The sequence below is a fragment of the Falco punctatus genome (assembly GCF_963210335.1).
Source record: "Falco punctatus genome assembly, chromosome: 5".
NCBI lineage: Eukaryota > Metazoa > Chordata > Aves > Falconiformes > Falconidae > Falco > Falco punctatus.
This window is the reverse complement of record NC_137584.1, coordinates 85,782,367-85,799,676: the sequence shown is the minus strand read 5'-3', so window position 1 is coordinate 85,799,676 and position 17,310 is coordinate 85,782,367. Positions and strand designations below refer to the sequence as shown.

Here is a 17,310-nt window from a genome sequence, read left to right as displayed (position 1 = left end):
ACTCTTTGCTTGGTTGTTCTTTTTTAGGTAATATTGTGAATGCCATTAGATGGTCATCCAAACTGTCACGGGATCAACCAGCTGTTCAATGATCAGCCTCCTTAGGTGGGGCAATAAAAACATGACAGACACATCCCATGGCTAATGGGATATGCTTGTGTGAGGTATAGTGTCACCTGTAGTATGCTCTAGAGATAAAGGACAAGCCATTCCAGGCCTGTTTTAATTAATTTTGAAGTTTTTATATTTGATTTTCTAAACTACATAGTGAAAGATGGTTCTACATGAGACAGCTGGGTAGAACAGCTGTCCTCACAAGGTAAGGAGACAATCTGGCATCCTGCAGTTCAGGTCCAGTAGTTAGACTTTAGATCTTGACATTTCTTGATATTTCTGTGTAATTTGGCCTGAAGGGAATCGAAAATGCTCCAGATCTTACTCACTTTTTTCATATGAGCAGTTAGCTGGACTCTATGAATGAATAAAGCAAGCAACAATCTGGCCAGCAATAGGTATTAGTAGATTAGAAACGGATGTACTTGTTTGCAGCATAGCAAGTCTCTTTAGGATCCATTTTCTCAATTCTCCTCTTTCAGAAAGACAAACCAATGCATTTTTATTTCTTCAGGGTTTTCTCTGTTTACAGTCTACAGAACTTGTTGTTAGGACCTGCCACTCAAGGGCATTTTAGAGATTTTAAGGTGCAGCCATTTTGCCAGAAGCCTGTGGCAGAATACCAGAATTTGATTTCTGGGGTAGTGAAATAAAGGACTTGAGCTTAATTATTAATTACTATCTTAGCGATTTCTATTTTTCTGATAAAGCAAGCCTGGAGGTTTGTTAGGATGTAGTGACCAGTCTTACATAGTAATGATTCCAAAACTTACTTCCTCCAAGGATCCCTTTGACACATAAGGAAATTTTCTGAATTGATTGTATTTTCCATAGGGTTTTAGGTACCTCCTCCCTCAACTCTGGACATCTTTCTCCTTTTTACATTCCTCAGGATACCATTTCTCCCACATGCTTTTGTATGTTGCCTGAGCTAGCTATTTCTCTCTGTTCAACTCTCTTTCCCCCAAATATGTCAACATTTTTTTTTACTCAGGGAGTAGCTAAGGAAGATAACATGGAGAATTCATCCTCCTACCACAGTCCCAGCTCTCTCTACCACATTCCCTTTCCCACCCAGCTGCTTCTTGTAGTAGGGAAGGCACATTAAAAGAAAGATAGTACTCTACACACATGTTGGCTGTTGTAAATACTCTCCATTTAATAGCCAGCTCCTCTGAAAAGTTAGGATCATAAGAATTAGTGTCATAATACCTCAGGTCCTGAGGCTTCAAGGGTCAGGCAGTCACTGTCTACAGCACCTTCCTTCAAGGAATAAAACTGATAGGGAATGAGAATCTGAGACAATATTAAGAACTTCATTAGTTTTGTGTGTGCTTTTATTACAAGCCTATTATTCTAGTATCCTATCCCCAAATCATTTTAATGGGTGCACTCCCCGTGATTCTTTTACAACTCAAATGTAGGGAAAAGCCCCAACCTGTTCTTCCCTTGCATTACTTTTCTCATTGTTTGTGGTTAATTCTTTCTTACTGCATCATACAGTTTATCACGACAATATTTCAACTTATATTGTCCAGAACAAAAGAAAGCACAAGCCGTACTAATGCAGAAGAGAATGATAAAAAAAAAATACTTCTATATTAGAATGGAAATCTCTATTTCCCAATCTGTTCAGGTAACTAGTATCTGGATTGGTTTATCCTGATGTGAGTTTCCTCTCTGCAAAGCCCTACCCGTATCTGTGTTTCTCCTTTTGCTTGTGAAAATATCTGGAAGCACATTCCACTGCTCTTTCAGATGAGGCACATCAGATGTCTCTACCAGCCAGTTATTTCAGTTCTGAGACAGACATATTTGGGAAGAACACTGGGGGAATATCAGCTCTCAGTGACTCTGCCTCTTTGCTCATAAGCAGCACGTTGGGCTGTTAGAGTCTAGGGTTCTCCCATCCTACCAGTTAAGTAAACAAGCAGGTCTTGGCTAAAAAGCCCTTCTACATCTAGGTCATAGGTTATTCTGTATGGAGAAGTGACTCCACACTGAAGGTAAAGAAAAGTGACTCGTTTACAGCTAAACTTCGGCTAAAACCAATATGAACCATGCTAGAAAGACACAGTGAACTGGAAGGGCATTTCACCCTGCTAGAAAGGTCCTGTGCCTACCTATGGCTTAGGGAGAAGGCAGGGACAACATCAGGAAACGTCCAGCTAAAAGTGAGAAGGTAAAAGAATACCAGAATAACAAGGAGAAGAATTGTGTCAAATTTTGAAAATGTGCTGAGTTGCCTACCAAAATGTTAATCAGATTAATATAAAAATACAAAGATTCAATGTTAGAATTAAACTAACTGTAATATGACCATCATTTTTAACTGTTTAACATGCTTTCCTCATCTCCATTTTGAACTACTTTACAGCTTGTGTTATAGAAGAAATTATATAGGTTGACTGCTTTAGTAGATTTGCAAGACATATTCATTATTAATAACCTAGTCTTTGAAGAAATTATTCTGTGAAGAATTGTTCGAAAATGGATTCCCTTAACATATTCATAAATATTAAAGTTGGCTTCACTACATTACTGGTACAGAAAACTAAATATAAAATTCTTACATAATTTTTTCTCCTTTCTTTTTAGACTATAAAACTAAAGTATATTAAAACAGTGTTGAAGGATGCATCTCTACTCTACAATCAAATGTAAGTAATGACATTCTCCTCTTGAATTGTGGATCCCTCACAGCAGACTGAGAAAGATTAATTATAGTTTGAATGGAGAAAACTCCACATAGGAAGATCTTTACACTGCAGACACACAGCTAAATGCTACATTATTCTCCCCAGCCTCTCAGTTCACTCTTTTGCCCTGATCCATTACCAGGTTCCTTAATGTTGCTCAGTCCTCACCAGGCTAGTCCATCCTCTTTGTCTGCCATTCTCAGACTGTGGTCCCACAGTCATTAATAGGATATAGCTTGATAAAGACTCCATGCCCACTTTAGATAGGATATATCCTCAAGAAGGGCAGCAGAGGGGGAGGTGCTGATGTCCTTTGGTGACCAGCGATAGGACACAAAGAAATGGAATGAAGCTGCATCCAGGGAAGTTCAGATTGGACATTAGGAAAAGGCTTTTCATTAAGAGGGAGGTTGGTCACTGGAACAGGCTCCACAGGGAAGTTGTCAAAATACCAAGCCTGTCAGCGTTCAAGGAGTGTCTGGACAATGCTTTTAGTCATACAGTTTAGTTTTAGGCAGTCTTGTGAGGACCAGGGAGTTGGACTCGATGATCCTTATGGGTCCCTTCCAACTCAAGCTATTCTATGATTCTATGTAATACTGAGATTAGTTTATTGTTTTTATGATGTTGCTAGCCAGGCAGTACCACATTTGCCTAAAGTCAGAGTTACAGGGAAAGCTCTTGAAGAAGTATCCATTGAACCAGGAGAAGGAACTTGTGTCTGATCAACACTTTGATTGTAGGGATGTAGTATCTCTGGAACAGTCTCAGGAGCCCCAAACACAATGTACTGACTCACATAAAGACAAGCCTTGGACTTCTCTAAAAACAAACTCTTGTCTCTTTAGGCAAAAAGTCTGAAAGCCAGTTTTAATTAACTCCCACTTTGAACTTCCCATTCTCAGAGACAATAACCCATTTCTAACCTCTTCCTTTTTGAATGGACTCTTCTATCTCACAGCAAAAAAAGTACAATATTGTCAATTTTTACAAGTAATGAAGCAGCACATTCCTGGTACAAAATCAACTCCTTGTAAATTCTACTTCTCTTCCAAAGCATGGAGCATACTAAACCCTTTCAAAAAATATTCCTAATGTACATTGCACAATCTGTTTTCCTAATCTTGCTCTAAGAAATATGTTTTAGCTGAGGTGCTTGTTTTGCTGATTGACTGAATTCCAAGCAAAAAATTAATTCCAAATCAAATACAAGAATAAATGCTGTTTGTTATATTATAATACAATAAAGGAAAATAGCATGCAATATGATAAAAGGAAACAGTACTCGTTATTATGCATAATATGAGAAAAGAGCAATAGGAGTGAAGCATCAAATCATTACTGCAAAGTGTTTCAGAGAATAAGAAAGGATACATCGCCTATTACCACCCTAACACCATCCAGGCCAACCCTTTGGCTGGGAAGCCCCATTGCAGCCAGCACCAGGAGTCTCTCGGTAACTGGGAGAATCCCTGTGTGGTGCATCCACCCATAGCTGAGGCTTCTGGCCCAGTCCCAGAGCTTGCCCACCTTTATACTCAGTGAAAAACAAAAACCAGTTTACATACCTAGTGTATGTAAACTTTTAAATTTATGCTAAGTGCAGGCATGCAGTGTCTCATGATCTGTAAGGTTCATACACACCAGGGGCCTTGGCCAGATGCCTGAGCAGGGAAGGAGCAGATTGCTTGTAAGGCAAATGCAAGCTTGGTAAGAAGATGTTTGCTTGTTCTAGGTTCTCACAGGACATACAATCATCTGCAAAATGAGACGGATAGATAAAATAGAATTGGCATCCAACTGAATGAAAAAATATATTGGAAAAGCAGATACTAATGTTTTGGTGTTGGACTGAGTGGATATGTCAAGTATCTTGCAGCAGTCTGCTTTATGCCCGGTCCTATCCGGTATTTCCTTTAATGTTAAGAATAATGAGTGTACATTACTACCGCCAAGCTCATGGAAGATACAAGATTTGTATTTGATGTGGGAGACAGGATCAACATTCAAAATGGTCTTGATAAATTGGGGGGGCGAACAAATTGAAATTAATAAGGCTTTGTATTTGGAAAAAACCCAAAGTCCACATACAAAATGTAAGTGGTAACTGGTTATGCTATCATCCTGCAGAGAATGACAGGCAATTTATAGGAAACCATGACTGAAATATAACCTGACAAGGCGATCCTGGTGCAAGCAAGATGAAGCTCAATGTTGGTTATAGAAAAAGAAGCACTGTATACGAGTAATAAGACAAAAAAATTCTATTGTAATTGGCCTCTGCAAGGTCTCAGCTGGAGGATCACATCAGGTCATTGACACCATAAATTAGGGAAAAAATAGACCAACTGAAGTAACTAAAAAAGAAAGCAAGAAGAACATAAGGTTTAGAAGACATCTGCTTTGAGAAAAAAACTAAAATCCATTTTGTTTAAAAGAGAGAACTGAAGGCAGTGGTCAGGAGACATGCAAACATTCTTTCAATGCAGAAGGAGTATTAGGAAAAGGACAATGACCAGTTATTCACTTTCACTGTCATGCACTTGCTGGGGAAAAAAAAAAAAAAAGGCGAATACATAAAGCAGATTCAGGCTAGATAATAATAAACTCCTCCAAAGTAAAAGCACTGGCAAAGGCAGCTGAGAGAGGCTATGGAATGCCCTTCCACCAACAGAAGGCCAGAGAACTCTACATTAGAGACAATCTAAGGCAATTGTCTGGTGTCATTACTGGGGAATGTTCACTTAAGGTCTTCCCTGTCCTGCACTTTCATGATTCTGTGGTGGTTTCACTAGAGCCCCTAATGACTGGTTGCAGCATTTGTATGGTTTGTTTGCTCTTTCCACTATTTCTACTTTCTCAAAAGGAAATGAGATTTTTGTGGCCCAAGTGTAAAACTGGTGTAATTTAATTGCCATTGTGCAGTTCTGTCAGTACACAATTTGGCCTTAAGTTGTTTTTCTTTTTAACATTTCAAGAATTTGCACCTGGGTTTGTAAATTCTAGAACTCCTGAGAAACTTGGTTGAAGGGGTTGAGCATTTATGTAACTGCTTCAGGTTTTTCAGCTTCTAATTTTATATATGCTGAACATACGTATAGTAGCGCATTTTCATTATGTGAAGATAATTGAATATTTTATAGAAGGGAAGTAGAATGCTGCAGATTCACTGGAAAACAGACAAAAATAACCCAGTGTACCTACTAAACACTAAGATACCTTTTACTGGATCATTCTTGCCTACCTTTTCTTCAGGACTATCACAATTGCAAATGTTTTCTGCATGAAAAAGTCTTACTGACAGAAGAAAGCAAAATATGTAGATAAGATGTCTATCTCATATGCTCATCTTTAAAACAAGGGAATGCGTCAGTGAACTACTTGCTACACATCTCAGGAATTAATCTAATCCTTCTTGTGCAGTATAAAAAGGGATCATATGCACCACAACCAATTTTCAGGGAAGGGTAATGTAGTATATCTTGAACACTCATAGTAATTTCTAGGCCTTGCAGATGATCAGTATTTCACTTTGAAAAAAGTTTTAAGCATCTTTTATTTTTCAGTCCCCCCAAAAAAGGTTGGAATTTTTCCTTTCTAGATTTGAGTATGCAAAGCCTGTGATGACTGCAATTCCTCCCTCGGCTGTTTACAGCAGTTCTGGTGATTTAAGGAATGAAGTTTTCCAATTTCACAGGAGTTTTAATTTTTCATTTAAAGAAGACTTGGTTTAAGCCATTGAGAGCATTCATAAGGAAAAATAACTCTTCCCTTAGAATACATTTCCTGTGGATTTTATTAGAATGAAACATTTTGTACAAAAGTCAGCAAAGTTCAACAGGAGCATGTCTCAGATGTGGCTGTGACAGGGTGGAGCTATGGCAATGCGCCCAACGCTACCTACAAGGGCCTAACCATATGATTCAATTTAAGAAGCACAGCTTGCAGGGATATAAATCCATGCTTCTTCATTTAGCCTTGGTCTACCACTATATCCTCCAAGTGAGGATGCAGCTAAGTGAGGATGAACTAAGACTGTTGCTTTAAAGCTGTGGCTCTAAAGGCAATACGTATGGTGTTTAATTATGTTAATCTCATCCCAGAAGTTCATAAAAAGTAAGACCATTATATGTCCCGTGGAGCTCGGACAGATTCAGTCTTTCTGAATGATAGCCATCAATGGTTCAGCAAAGTAGCAAAGTATTGGTCACATGACTTTAACACAACTGCACATCAGTGAGCATATGCAAATGCATAAAATTAAGTATGAACTAACTGCTTTTCTGTCTCAGTATGTCCCCTTTTGAATATGTTAAATGCAACAGAAAGATATGTATTGAAAAAAAAAGATTTATTTTAGGACAGGGAAAAAGACCACATCATTCATTCTTCCCCATTTTTATGAGACGTGAGATGCTATATACATATATGTTTTAATCTTCAAAGCAACTACTGCTGCTCGGGGTGGAAAACAGTCTGTCGTTGGCAGCTTTGACTCTTGGCCCCGGATACAGCAAGCAACACAGCTGAACCAGCTGAGGTGATCTACACCAATGAAAAACCTAACACCGAGTTTTGATATTTGCAATTTTCCCCTTCTTTAAACTAGTTTATCTCAGTAGAAAACTAACCTAGCCTTCTAACAGTAAATCTTTTGTACTAGGAATGTGCTTCAGTCTCATTGTTTTCAGATTGTTGTCAAGGTAGATGCACCTTCCTGGTATCTGAACACCATTTTTATTTTTGCCTCGTATTGTTACAGCTCACAAACTGGTCCATATTGCCTGCTTTTTATCACCATCCTATTATAAGGTGTTTTTTCCTGTTAGCATTTGACACCAATAGCTATTCCTTCCCACCTCTTCCCCTCCTTACAGATAATACGTGACACATTCTTGTTTTTCTGTACCTTACTGCTGCTTCACTCTGTATTACTTTGTTTTCAGACTTCTTTGTGAAATAGCATCAGCGCTGTAAATTAATCCAGAGTCTGAGGAAGTCTGTAATGCAGCTGTCAAAATGGTGTAGTGAACATCGCCAAGTCCAGTTGAGGACATACTAGTCTGACAGCACCCTCACTGGTATGGTAGTAAAGCCCTTGTAGAGAAACACAGTGAAATCCTTTACTACACAACCAGTGTGTCAAAATTTCACCATTAAAACTTGTTTAATGATCAACACAAAATCATGGTGCATTTTCTGGCTAAATAGCGGAATGGATTCCAGCACTTCTCATCTTTTGGCATGTCATTTACGTTCTTTGTATCTCAAATTATACCCGCTAAATTGGAATAACATTGCTTCCTTTCTTTTTCCAATCTCTGTCTTGTTTATTTTGATAAAGAGCTTGAGCAGCAGAGATTATCACTTATAACACATCTGTGAAAAACCTTGCACAAGGAGTCCCAAGATCTCTGTCACAGCAAAACTGAATGTGACAGTGCCTGTGATTTATTTATACTGTATCTGTGCTATAATGTGTGCTAGTCACTGACCATTACTAACCCTCAGAAAGCTTATCCTGAAATGTTAATTATGTATGTAATCCTTATAGGTCAGTCAAGCTTTACATAAGGTACACATAATTGTAAGGACGTGGTTCCCCATAAGTCAAACCACTCTAAATCCAGGCTGCTACAACTTGTCCTTGTTCTCTCCTGCACCATATGCCAACACGGTCCTCCCATTCCACTCTTCCATGTGTAGCTGGGCTGACTGAAAGGCAGTCACCCTAAATGCTGTCCCATCGGTTGGATCAGAGTACAGAGATAAGCATGAAATTGAAGACCTCGTGTCATATTGTCTCATGAATCATATTTAATCTTCTTTCATGTGCTGTCACATCAGTAAACATCTTTCTGGTCACACAAGTTAAGTCTGATGTCTGATGTAACATGACATATCTCTTTTTGAGGGAAAAAGTTATGACTTCTGTGATGTAACTTTCTGCTTGCTCTCAGTAGGAAATATCTCAGTAAATAACGACCCTTCACCTGTATGTCACTGAAAGCCAGCATCCAATTGCTTATAAACACTTCAGTGCAAAATGTTTTAAATCAGCTGTGTCTTAGTACACAGGATATCACAAATACAGATTAATCACTGTTACTTCTAAGTTTTTTTGCAACTAGAAAACAGTTTGTATTAAGGTTTCTTATACTGTAGCTTGCAGCTTGACGCTATTGAGCAGGAAGTTTTGAGCTAATTTCCTTCCAAAGGGCAGTTATAATTTAGGGCATTTTTATATGGTTCAGAGAAATAGCTTCAAATATATTTATCTGCTATGAAATTAGGTAGAATATATTGAAGAATAATTCGGAGGCACACAAATTTCTGTGTTAAAAGTTTTTTTAATTGGATTTGGATTATTTTAAAGTATATTCTTTTCTATGGTATGAACAAGGTTTTATAGGAAAAAAAAGTCTTATATGTCAGAGAGCTCTTTGGACACATCTTGATCTAATACTTTTTTAAACTGGAAATTTTCCTGAGTAAGTGCAAATGTACACTACAGAGGTACTCAGTTATTTTAAAAACTAAAAATAAAACACTCCATGCTGTTTTATCTTTTTTGGAATATATTTCTTCCTTTGTCCTATATTTATGCACTGTGAGAATAAGTTTCAGAGTGCTAATCTTACAGCCTGTTCTTTCCCAATATGGCCCTACCAATCCAGCTCCAAAAAAGCTTTCACAAACATTTTCTTCTCTGTTTTACTTCTCTCACCCTCTAATTGGATTTTCTTGTCTTTACATTCTTTGTTGTTTACGTAGTAACATTCATGAAAGGTTGTTCAATTTTTCTCTCTCCTCCCTCCTTACGCTTCACATTGTGCAGATGTAAAGAGTATATCCCTTGTTATCTACCATAATTTATGGATGTGTTGAAAATAAAAGTGTAAAAGCCTTCCCCCATCCCTGGAGATCCCTCCTTCTGCTGGTACAGATCCCTCACCTGCTGTGCTTTCAGTTCCAGTTCATTGGAAAAAACGTCTTTTACAGTATTTTTCCTCTGCTGACTACTACTCCTCTGGAACAATTTTAACTACTCACTTCAGAGCAAGAGTACTCGAGAGCTTAGATCTTGTCAGCAGTGTGCCTATTGCACTTAGCTGCACCAGCCACATAAATTCAGCATGAAGAACCCAAGCTGAGACAGACGTGAACCTACCCAGTAAACAAAAGAAAAGCCAGCGCCTTTCACACAGACATAAAGGGTCTCATTCTCAGGGGAGGTGTACAGGCTTTACTTGATGCAGATTTATTTAAAAAAAAATGTAGGCCAAATTTTGCCCCCTGGTTACACCTTCATTATACAATTATTTTTTTTCTCGTGACTCCAGTGGGGACATAGAGGTGCAATGAAGGACAGAATTTGGCCCCATTAGTATGTGCCACTAATGAATGTTATTTTAAGGTGCAGGATGAAATCTTGTCTGGACAAGATTATTGAGTCCCCGAACTGAATATGTTCTTTGGCAATGTGTGGATGGGTGTGGAGGGAGGGCTGAAAGAGAGGGGAAAGAAAGAAGGCAGAGCTGGATTTGGGATGGAAGATATAATATATTCTGTCACAACCCCTGGTGAAAGTGAGAGCATCCCAATCCACACTGGTATGCATTCAGCATGGCCTCCCAAGGGGCCAGTTTAGCACCCTCTTAGATTATATGGAGGTGTAAAGGATGCAAAAGGAGAAAAATTCTAGCCCTGGAGTTCTAGCTTATTGGAAACTTTGATGGTATTTACAATATAATCTTTTCTTTCAAATGGGAGATGGACTAGTTGATCTCTCAGATATTTTTGTTTGGTTTCTAAAGGAAACAAAGCTTTTATGATTGTACTATTTGTCTGTCAGTCCCAGATTGATGTGTTCTGAAGCATATGGTTGATTTCAAGCAAATCTGACAGAGGGGAGACATCTCAAGAGTAATGATGTTTCTAACAGGTGCATGTTTTGTGTAGGGTTTTGGGGAGGATTTTTTTTTTAATTAGCTATTATGCAAAGAAGAAAAGTGTTAAAATTTGAGGCAAGAAACAGTGAAGAGTTTGGTTAATAGCTGAATCCAGAAAGACATGGGGAGGCTAAAGCGGGAAACATATCAGTATTGGACAATGTTTCCATGTTATTCCTGAGGTAGGTGTCTGATATGTTCATAACCTGAAATCCAAAGCACCTCCAGCTCCAAACCTTCACTGTAGCCTTAGCTTTGACTCTACCATTACATACTTGTGACTTCAATTCCTGTCCATGAGTGGACACAGATATTCTGTACAAAGTGTGCAGGTTATGCTGCATCGGATTTAGGAAAGAAATGATGCAGAAATTATTTACAATTCTCCCTGTGGCACTCTAGCTTTTTTCTTATTGTTGTCCTACTTTGCATCCAATTAGTTTTACTATGACCCTGTGCATGATACTGTAGGAGATCACACTAAAGTAGGAGATCACGCTAAAGGAAAGAAGCTTTTTTTTTTATTATTATTTATACCCCCTCTCTGGTCCTTCCCTATGGCAAGCCAATGTTTCGGTGATTGGCAGCTGCTTCCAGGAGGCAGGAGCAGACAGGCTGAAAGCCATGCATAACAAGCCTGTCAGCACAGAGGAAACAGACCACTGCAATTTTTCTTTGTGAGCTTTTTCTTTGTAGTTCTGCTAGAACTTGGGTGGCGAGGCAGGAGCTGGTGGTTTGCTAATTCTACAATTGTTTGAAAGACTAGAAATTGAATTGGGGGTGTGCCAGGGTTATTAGGAGGTTACAAAGATCTCCCCAGGTGAGTCTTGTTGGCAATTCCTAATGAGAAAGCAAGTTCAGCTGAGCTGGGTAGGAAGGGGGCAGCTACCTCCCTGCCCAGCGCAGTGCTGCTATAGAAGCTGGTGTCCATCACAGCCCTTTGACTGGACACCAGCTGAAGCCTGCAGGCAATTGCTGCCTGCTTCTTTTGGTCAGGTGTGGTAAATTCCAAAAACTGGGCCAGGGCTTGTGTGCAGTCCAGCTCTGCAGCATAAATTAGTCCTTTGTAAAGCGCCTTTGACTCTATTACAGGTGCATACATGTATGTATGTTAGCTATCCAGCCATAATAAATTTTTACTATAGGAGGTTTTCTATTTCTAGGTATATGCCATTTACTGATAAAAAGTCTAATGCTGCTGTATATGTGCAGTATTAATAGAACCCCTGAGGAAAAAAAGTGTTTAGAAAGCTGGAGCAGAGCACAGGGAGCAGCTTCGCTGCACTTGATTTTTGGAAGAAAAAGAAGCTGTCTTTTAAAAAAAGTAAATATATTGTAGCCCTACCTACATGTTTCCACTAATATCCTGATTATTTTCTTTGCATTGGCCTGAGTTAACTCTGCCCCCTACAGCATTTGTCCTGTTGGTATAGAAAATGGAAAGTTCTGTAGACTGCCTAGGAGTTTTTCTGAGTCTTGATGTTAAGATGGGCAGCAAATGAGAGAAAATTGTAGCATAAACCACAGTAAAGTCAAATCACACGATGATATGCCTGACCTGCATCTATTACAAATTATGTAAGTATAATGTTTGTAGTTTCAGTCATCCTTGCCACAGTAGTCATCTGGCTATGGAAGCAAAGGGCCTCGACAACAGCAGGTGTTTGGGTAATTATGAAAATTGCATGGAAGAGAAAGACAGAAATTCAGTGTAGCTCATACAGTGAATTGGAATTGCTGACCTTCTACAGAACTGATTGAATTTTAATGAGTTGAATTATCTCTGAGTTAAGCTGGTTGATATGCTTGTGGTTGTGGTTTGAACAAACTTGTCTTTTTGCATGGGTCCAAACTAGAAATAAAATGGAAGAGAAAATCTGGGAAATAGCTCTTTAACTCTTTTCAAATTAGATTAATGGCCATGTATTCACTACGGGCTGACTTTCAGCTTGTTACTTTTGCCTGAGTATAATTTTGGCAAAAATGCAAAAATTTATAGTTGTTAAACTATGCTTTCCCACTCCAAATCTTCTTTCCTGCTTGGGGTTAGGAGGTAACAAAGGCTTTGTAAGCATAGCTTGCTCTTGTGATTTTAACAGGCTTATTCCAGGCTTCTTTTTTTCCCTTTTGTCTCTCATTCCTAATGAGAATAGGACTAGGGTAATAGTGATGTCAGCAGCAGGAGTGCTGAAAGGTGCATGCAACTCACCTAGGTGCCAAACAAGATAGCTGTGGAAAGATGAGCAAACTTACTTTCTAGCCCAGGGGTTAAAAGCACCTTCAGCACTCTATTTTGTGCCTGTTGTGGATAGGCAGAAAGAAGTTCATCTGGCAGTTGAGAAGGATGCTGGTAGTGTAGCTAGGGAAGGAAAGATAAACTAACCCCACCACCCTTTATGTTGCAAGCAGCATGAAGAAAAAAAAACCCGGAGGAATAAGGAAAATGCTGAAGTGCTTTATATACTGTTGTAGAAACAATGTGGAACTTCTCATGCATAAAACCAGCATAGGCTGCCCTTATTTATAGCACATGCAAACTTTGTCTAAGAACATCAGCTTGATGGTGTATTTGAAGAAATGCAGAGGCTTATTTATTTTTCTTTTTTTTTTCTTTTTTTTTTCTTTTTTTTTTTTTTGACTGAACGTTTGCATGTATTCCAGTCCTTTGGCTGTAGGTGCATCTACGAACATACACAATTCATAAACGGGTACCTGCAGCTAAAGTTCAGTTCAGCAGGTTTTTAATTGAGTTATTCTGTGTGATCTTAAAACTACTGCAGCTGTGATATGTCGCACATTAAATCTCAGTGCCCTCAGGTGTGTCCTGCATGCAGTAGAGTCACATGGTCCTAATTTTTGCTCCAGGTGTTACGAGAGTATATCGATTATCTTGGAAACAAACACCTGGATTTACTAACTGAAGAAATGAAGGAAGAAGTTGTTAGAAGGCAAGCTGCAAGTCTTTATACTGGTGAGTAAAAATCATTTATATATAACATTGGTGGCTCAGATTGTTGCTATTTTGTTACTTTTTTTTTTAATATTTGGTATTACAAAATTGCCTTTCTAGTTTTAGAGTAAAATTTAGAGTAAAATGCTGTACTTCATGTTCCTACCAACCCCCTGCTACTGCTCAGTTTATTCTTCTAGTGTTTCATAAAGATACTAGTGGTACCTGTTAATAACAGTTCTTAAGTATGAAGTGTGATGTGAGTTTTGCCTTTATCCTTTAAATTTTGAAAGGAAGAACTTCATTATCCGTCTGATTTCTGAATGATATTTTGCAGTAACACACCTTGAGCCCCATCATTTTAAGTCTGTCTTGATCGGATGGAAAGAGAGTCCACTCCAGATCAAGTGGCTGGCAGAGAGCTCTTCTCCACTGTTCTCACCTTCAAGTCCAAATGAACTGTTTTGCCATTCAAAGGCTGTTTTCACTTAACTGCATTCAAGTGTGGACTTTTAGTTCAATATTGCTTTACTGAATAGCTGCATCAGTTTAGCTCTCTGGCAAGCTACAAATTGTCTTGCCAGCAAATATTCACCAGTAACTGAAATGCTGTTCTGAGCTCCAATAATTATTTCTTGGTGCTATGTGAGAAAGTTTTCTTGTCTGTGCCTAATATAGCTTTGCAGAGTGTGTGGGCAATTAGCGAGGTGGCTTTTCATAGTGTGAAAAAGGAAAGTCCTTTTTTTCTGCTGAAACAAGTTTAAGCTAAATAGCAACACATACCAACTTCTACTAAAAGAGATGCGTGGACTATAGACACACACCCCCACCCCACCCCAAAAAAAAAAAAAAATCTTTTATTCGATGAGACACAGACTGGGGTGTGTCAGGTACCCAGGGGTGTGGGCATGCCAGCGATGCTCTCTGGGGAGGACCCGGGAAGCGCTTTGATTTCCCCAGATCTGGTGCTGGCCGAGCCGCTGCGGAGGGGGGGGGGGGGGCGAGGGCTTGCAGGCAGGACCCGCACCCGTGCTGAGGTGTTCGGGGGGGCCGGCAACTGGCACCCGTTACGCTGGGGAGCTCCGGGAGCCCCTGCCCGGGGGGGAGGCGCTGCGGGGAGGGACGCGCAGGGCGGCGCCAGAGCCCCCGGCGAGGGGACTCGGACAAAGGCTTCCCGGAGCGGGAGCGGCAGCCGGCACCGAGCCCCGCGGCGGGCCGGTGTGCGCCGGGACGGGGCGGGTGAAGTTGCCCAGGGGTGCGGGGAGCCCCCAGCCCCCTGGGAGGCGGGGAGGGGAGGCGGCGGGAGCGGGGCTGTGCCGTGCCGTGCCGTGCCGCGCCGCTTTCTGCTTCCCCGAAGGTGGCTGCGGGGGCGGAGCCGGCTCCATCCCCGGGCGCGGCGGCCCCTCCACTGCGCCAACCTGCAGGCGGCTGGAGGCTGAGCCCCGCCCGGCCCCCGCTGCCGGGGCCGCGCCGCCCCCCGCCGTCCCGGGCAGAGCCGCAGGCGGCCGCGGCTGGCTCCGGGGTGCAGCTGGCGGCGAGGGCAGCGGGCAGCGGCTCTGGAGCGCCGCCTTCCCCGGTCCCCTTCGCCTCCCTCAGCCCGCTCCTCTCCCGCACCTGCAGCCTTTCTCTCCCTCCACTCCTCCCACCTTGCTGGTTCTCCTTCTCCCCTCCCTTCTCTTCCCATTTTCCTGGTTTTGGTGGTGTTGTTGCTTTTCTTCTGTTCTTCCCTCCTCCTGTTCTTTTCTGGACCCTCTTCGTCTGGTGCCTCTTAATGTCTTGATTTCTTCTGATTTTTTTCCTTGGACTTTGCCTTGTCATGTCAAGATGGAAGTCAGGCATGACTGGCTCTCCTCATCCCCCCATGAGGGCTTCGAGCAGATGAGGCTGAAGAGCAGACCCAGGGAGCCTTCCCCAAGCCTCACCAGAGTAGGTGCGAACTTCTACAGCACCGTCAAGCAGCAGGACTACAGTGCCAGTGTCTGGCTGAGGAGGAAAGACAAATTGGAGCACGTAAGCCAGCTTCTATTACCCCCCTTCTCTTTATTTTTCTTTCTATACCTCTGTTTAGGTACTCTTGTTAGCCTACCTCTCTACTGGCTTGGACTCCAGAAGAAAAGTGTTGCTCCAGCAGTTGGGCATGATGTTTCCTAAACGGTAGAGAAAGGAGCTACTTCGAGGTCCCAGGCTGGTCAAATCTGGGGTAAATAGGATGTCAGTACTGTTCCCAAGCCACATGCAAGTATCTTCCTATCTGGAAATATTTTTTAATGTTCTCAGTTTATTCATTCTTCTATTCCCACAAATTCAGCACTGATGTGGGAGGAGAAAGATTGGGATGGTGCAGATGGAGGTTAGAGCATTTATCTCACGGTGATTTATAATGTATATAATGAATTGCTAAAAGAAAACAGCTTTTTTTTTTTTTTTAAGTCTAGCTGTGATTTCCCCACCCCACCCCCTTTCTTTTTGTTCTTCATGCATGGGACTTTGAAAATATTCAATCTGTGTGGGGTAGAGGAGATTTCCTTCAAGGCATCTATTCCTGCAGCAGTAGTACATGACTTAACCAAGTGTGTTTGGGACCACAATAGAACTGATACTGTGGATGGCTCTAGTGAATATTTTATGAGAATTTAAGGTGGTGCTAACTGTTCCTGTCTCAGATGATGTTTGAAAGCATTTTTCATGTTGTTTCTAACAGCAAGAAAATGGGTTGAGGTGACCTGCATACTATGTAAGAGTTTCCTGAATAGCTTATTAGGTGCAACCCATTGTTACAGTGTAAGTACAATCAAACCAGGAAAGTACCTGCATTTACAGGGATGCAAAAGAATGTGGATGGGTTTGCATAATGCAACAGTCTGCCATTCTTTTCATTAGTGAGTAATTTGCAATCACAGTCACATTGACTTCAAGATGCAGAGAAAAATATGTCTTGTGTGTGGTACAGCCACCTGAAGTCTCTTTGGATAGAAACGGTCGCATTACAAGGATAAATTGCCTTTATTACATGAAAATCCTAGATGGCATAGTAGAGTCCTTTAAAGATGAAACCTGAAAAAAGCTCCTCTGTCAACTAGTTCATGGAGTATTACCCTCTCTCTCCACTAACCTGCAGAGTATTTTATCCCTTTTAGTGAAATCTTAAACTTGAGTTGTTTGCACTTTCGGGGAAATTGCAAGAACTGACAAACTGTTGGAAATATCACATTTCGAATGTTGAGGAAGGTACTGAATCCTGTCTGCCTTCTTACACATGTTTTTGTGATTCTTCACACTAACAACAAGGCTTCACAGTAGTAAGCTTGTAAGCAGAGTATTCTTCCATTGTGAATCAAAAAGAAAGGTCAGTGCTTTATCTCAGTACAGCTAAAACACGGAAAGCACAGAAATCTGAGCTCTGGCTTTTGTAACAGGTTTTTGCTACATGTGCTTACATGTTGATATGTTTCAACACATGAATGATTATTAAGTGTGTGGGGGGAGATGGGGGAATAATCTGCCAATAGTTTGATAACTAAGTACCATTCTGGTAGCTGAATATTAGCATGTCTAGGTATCTGTAGTTTAAATCATACCACAATATTAGCATGGA

The 17,310-nt window shown here is 40.7% G+C and overlaps 1 protein-coding gene across 1 annotated transcript in view; it reads left to right on the top strand.

Annotated features, from left to right (window-relative positions):
* The first annotated feature begins 5,371 nt into the window (after positions 1 to 5,371).
* The window catches only part of PLD5 (phospholipase D family member 5), a 203,393-nt gene continuing 191,454 nt past the window's right edge, over positions 5,372 to 17,310 (top strand). Inside the window, exon 1 of the mRNA XM_080389758.1 lies at positions 5,372 to 15,725. Coding sequence (XP_080245884.1) covers positions 15,540 to 15,725 — 186 coding nt within the window. The 5' untranslated portion in view covers positions 5,372 to 15,539. The remainder of the gene's footprint in view (positions 15,726 to 17,310) is intronic.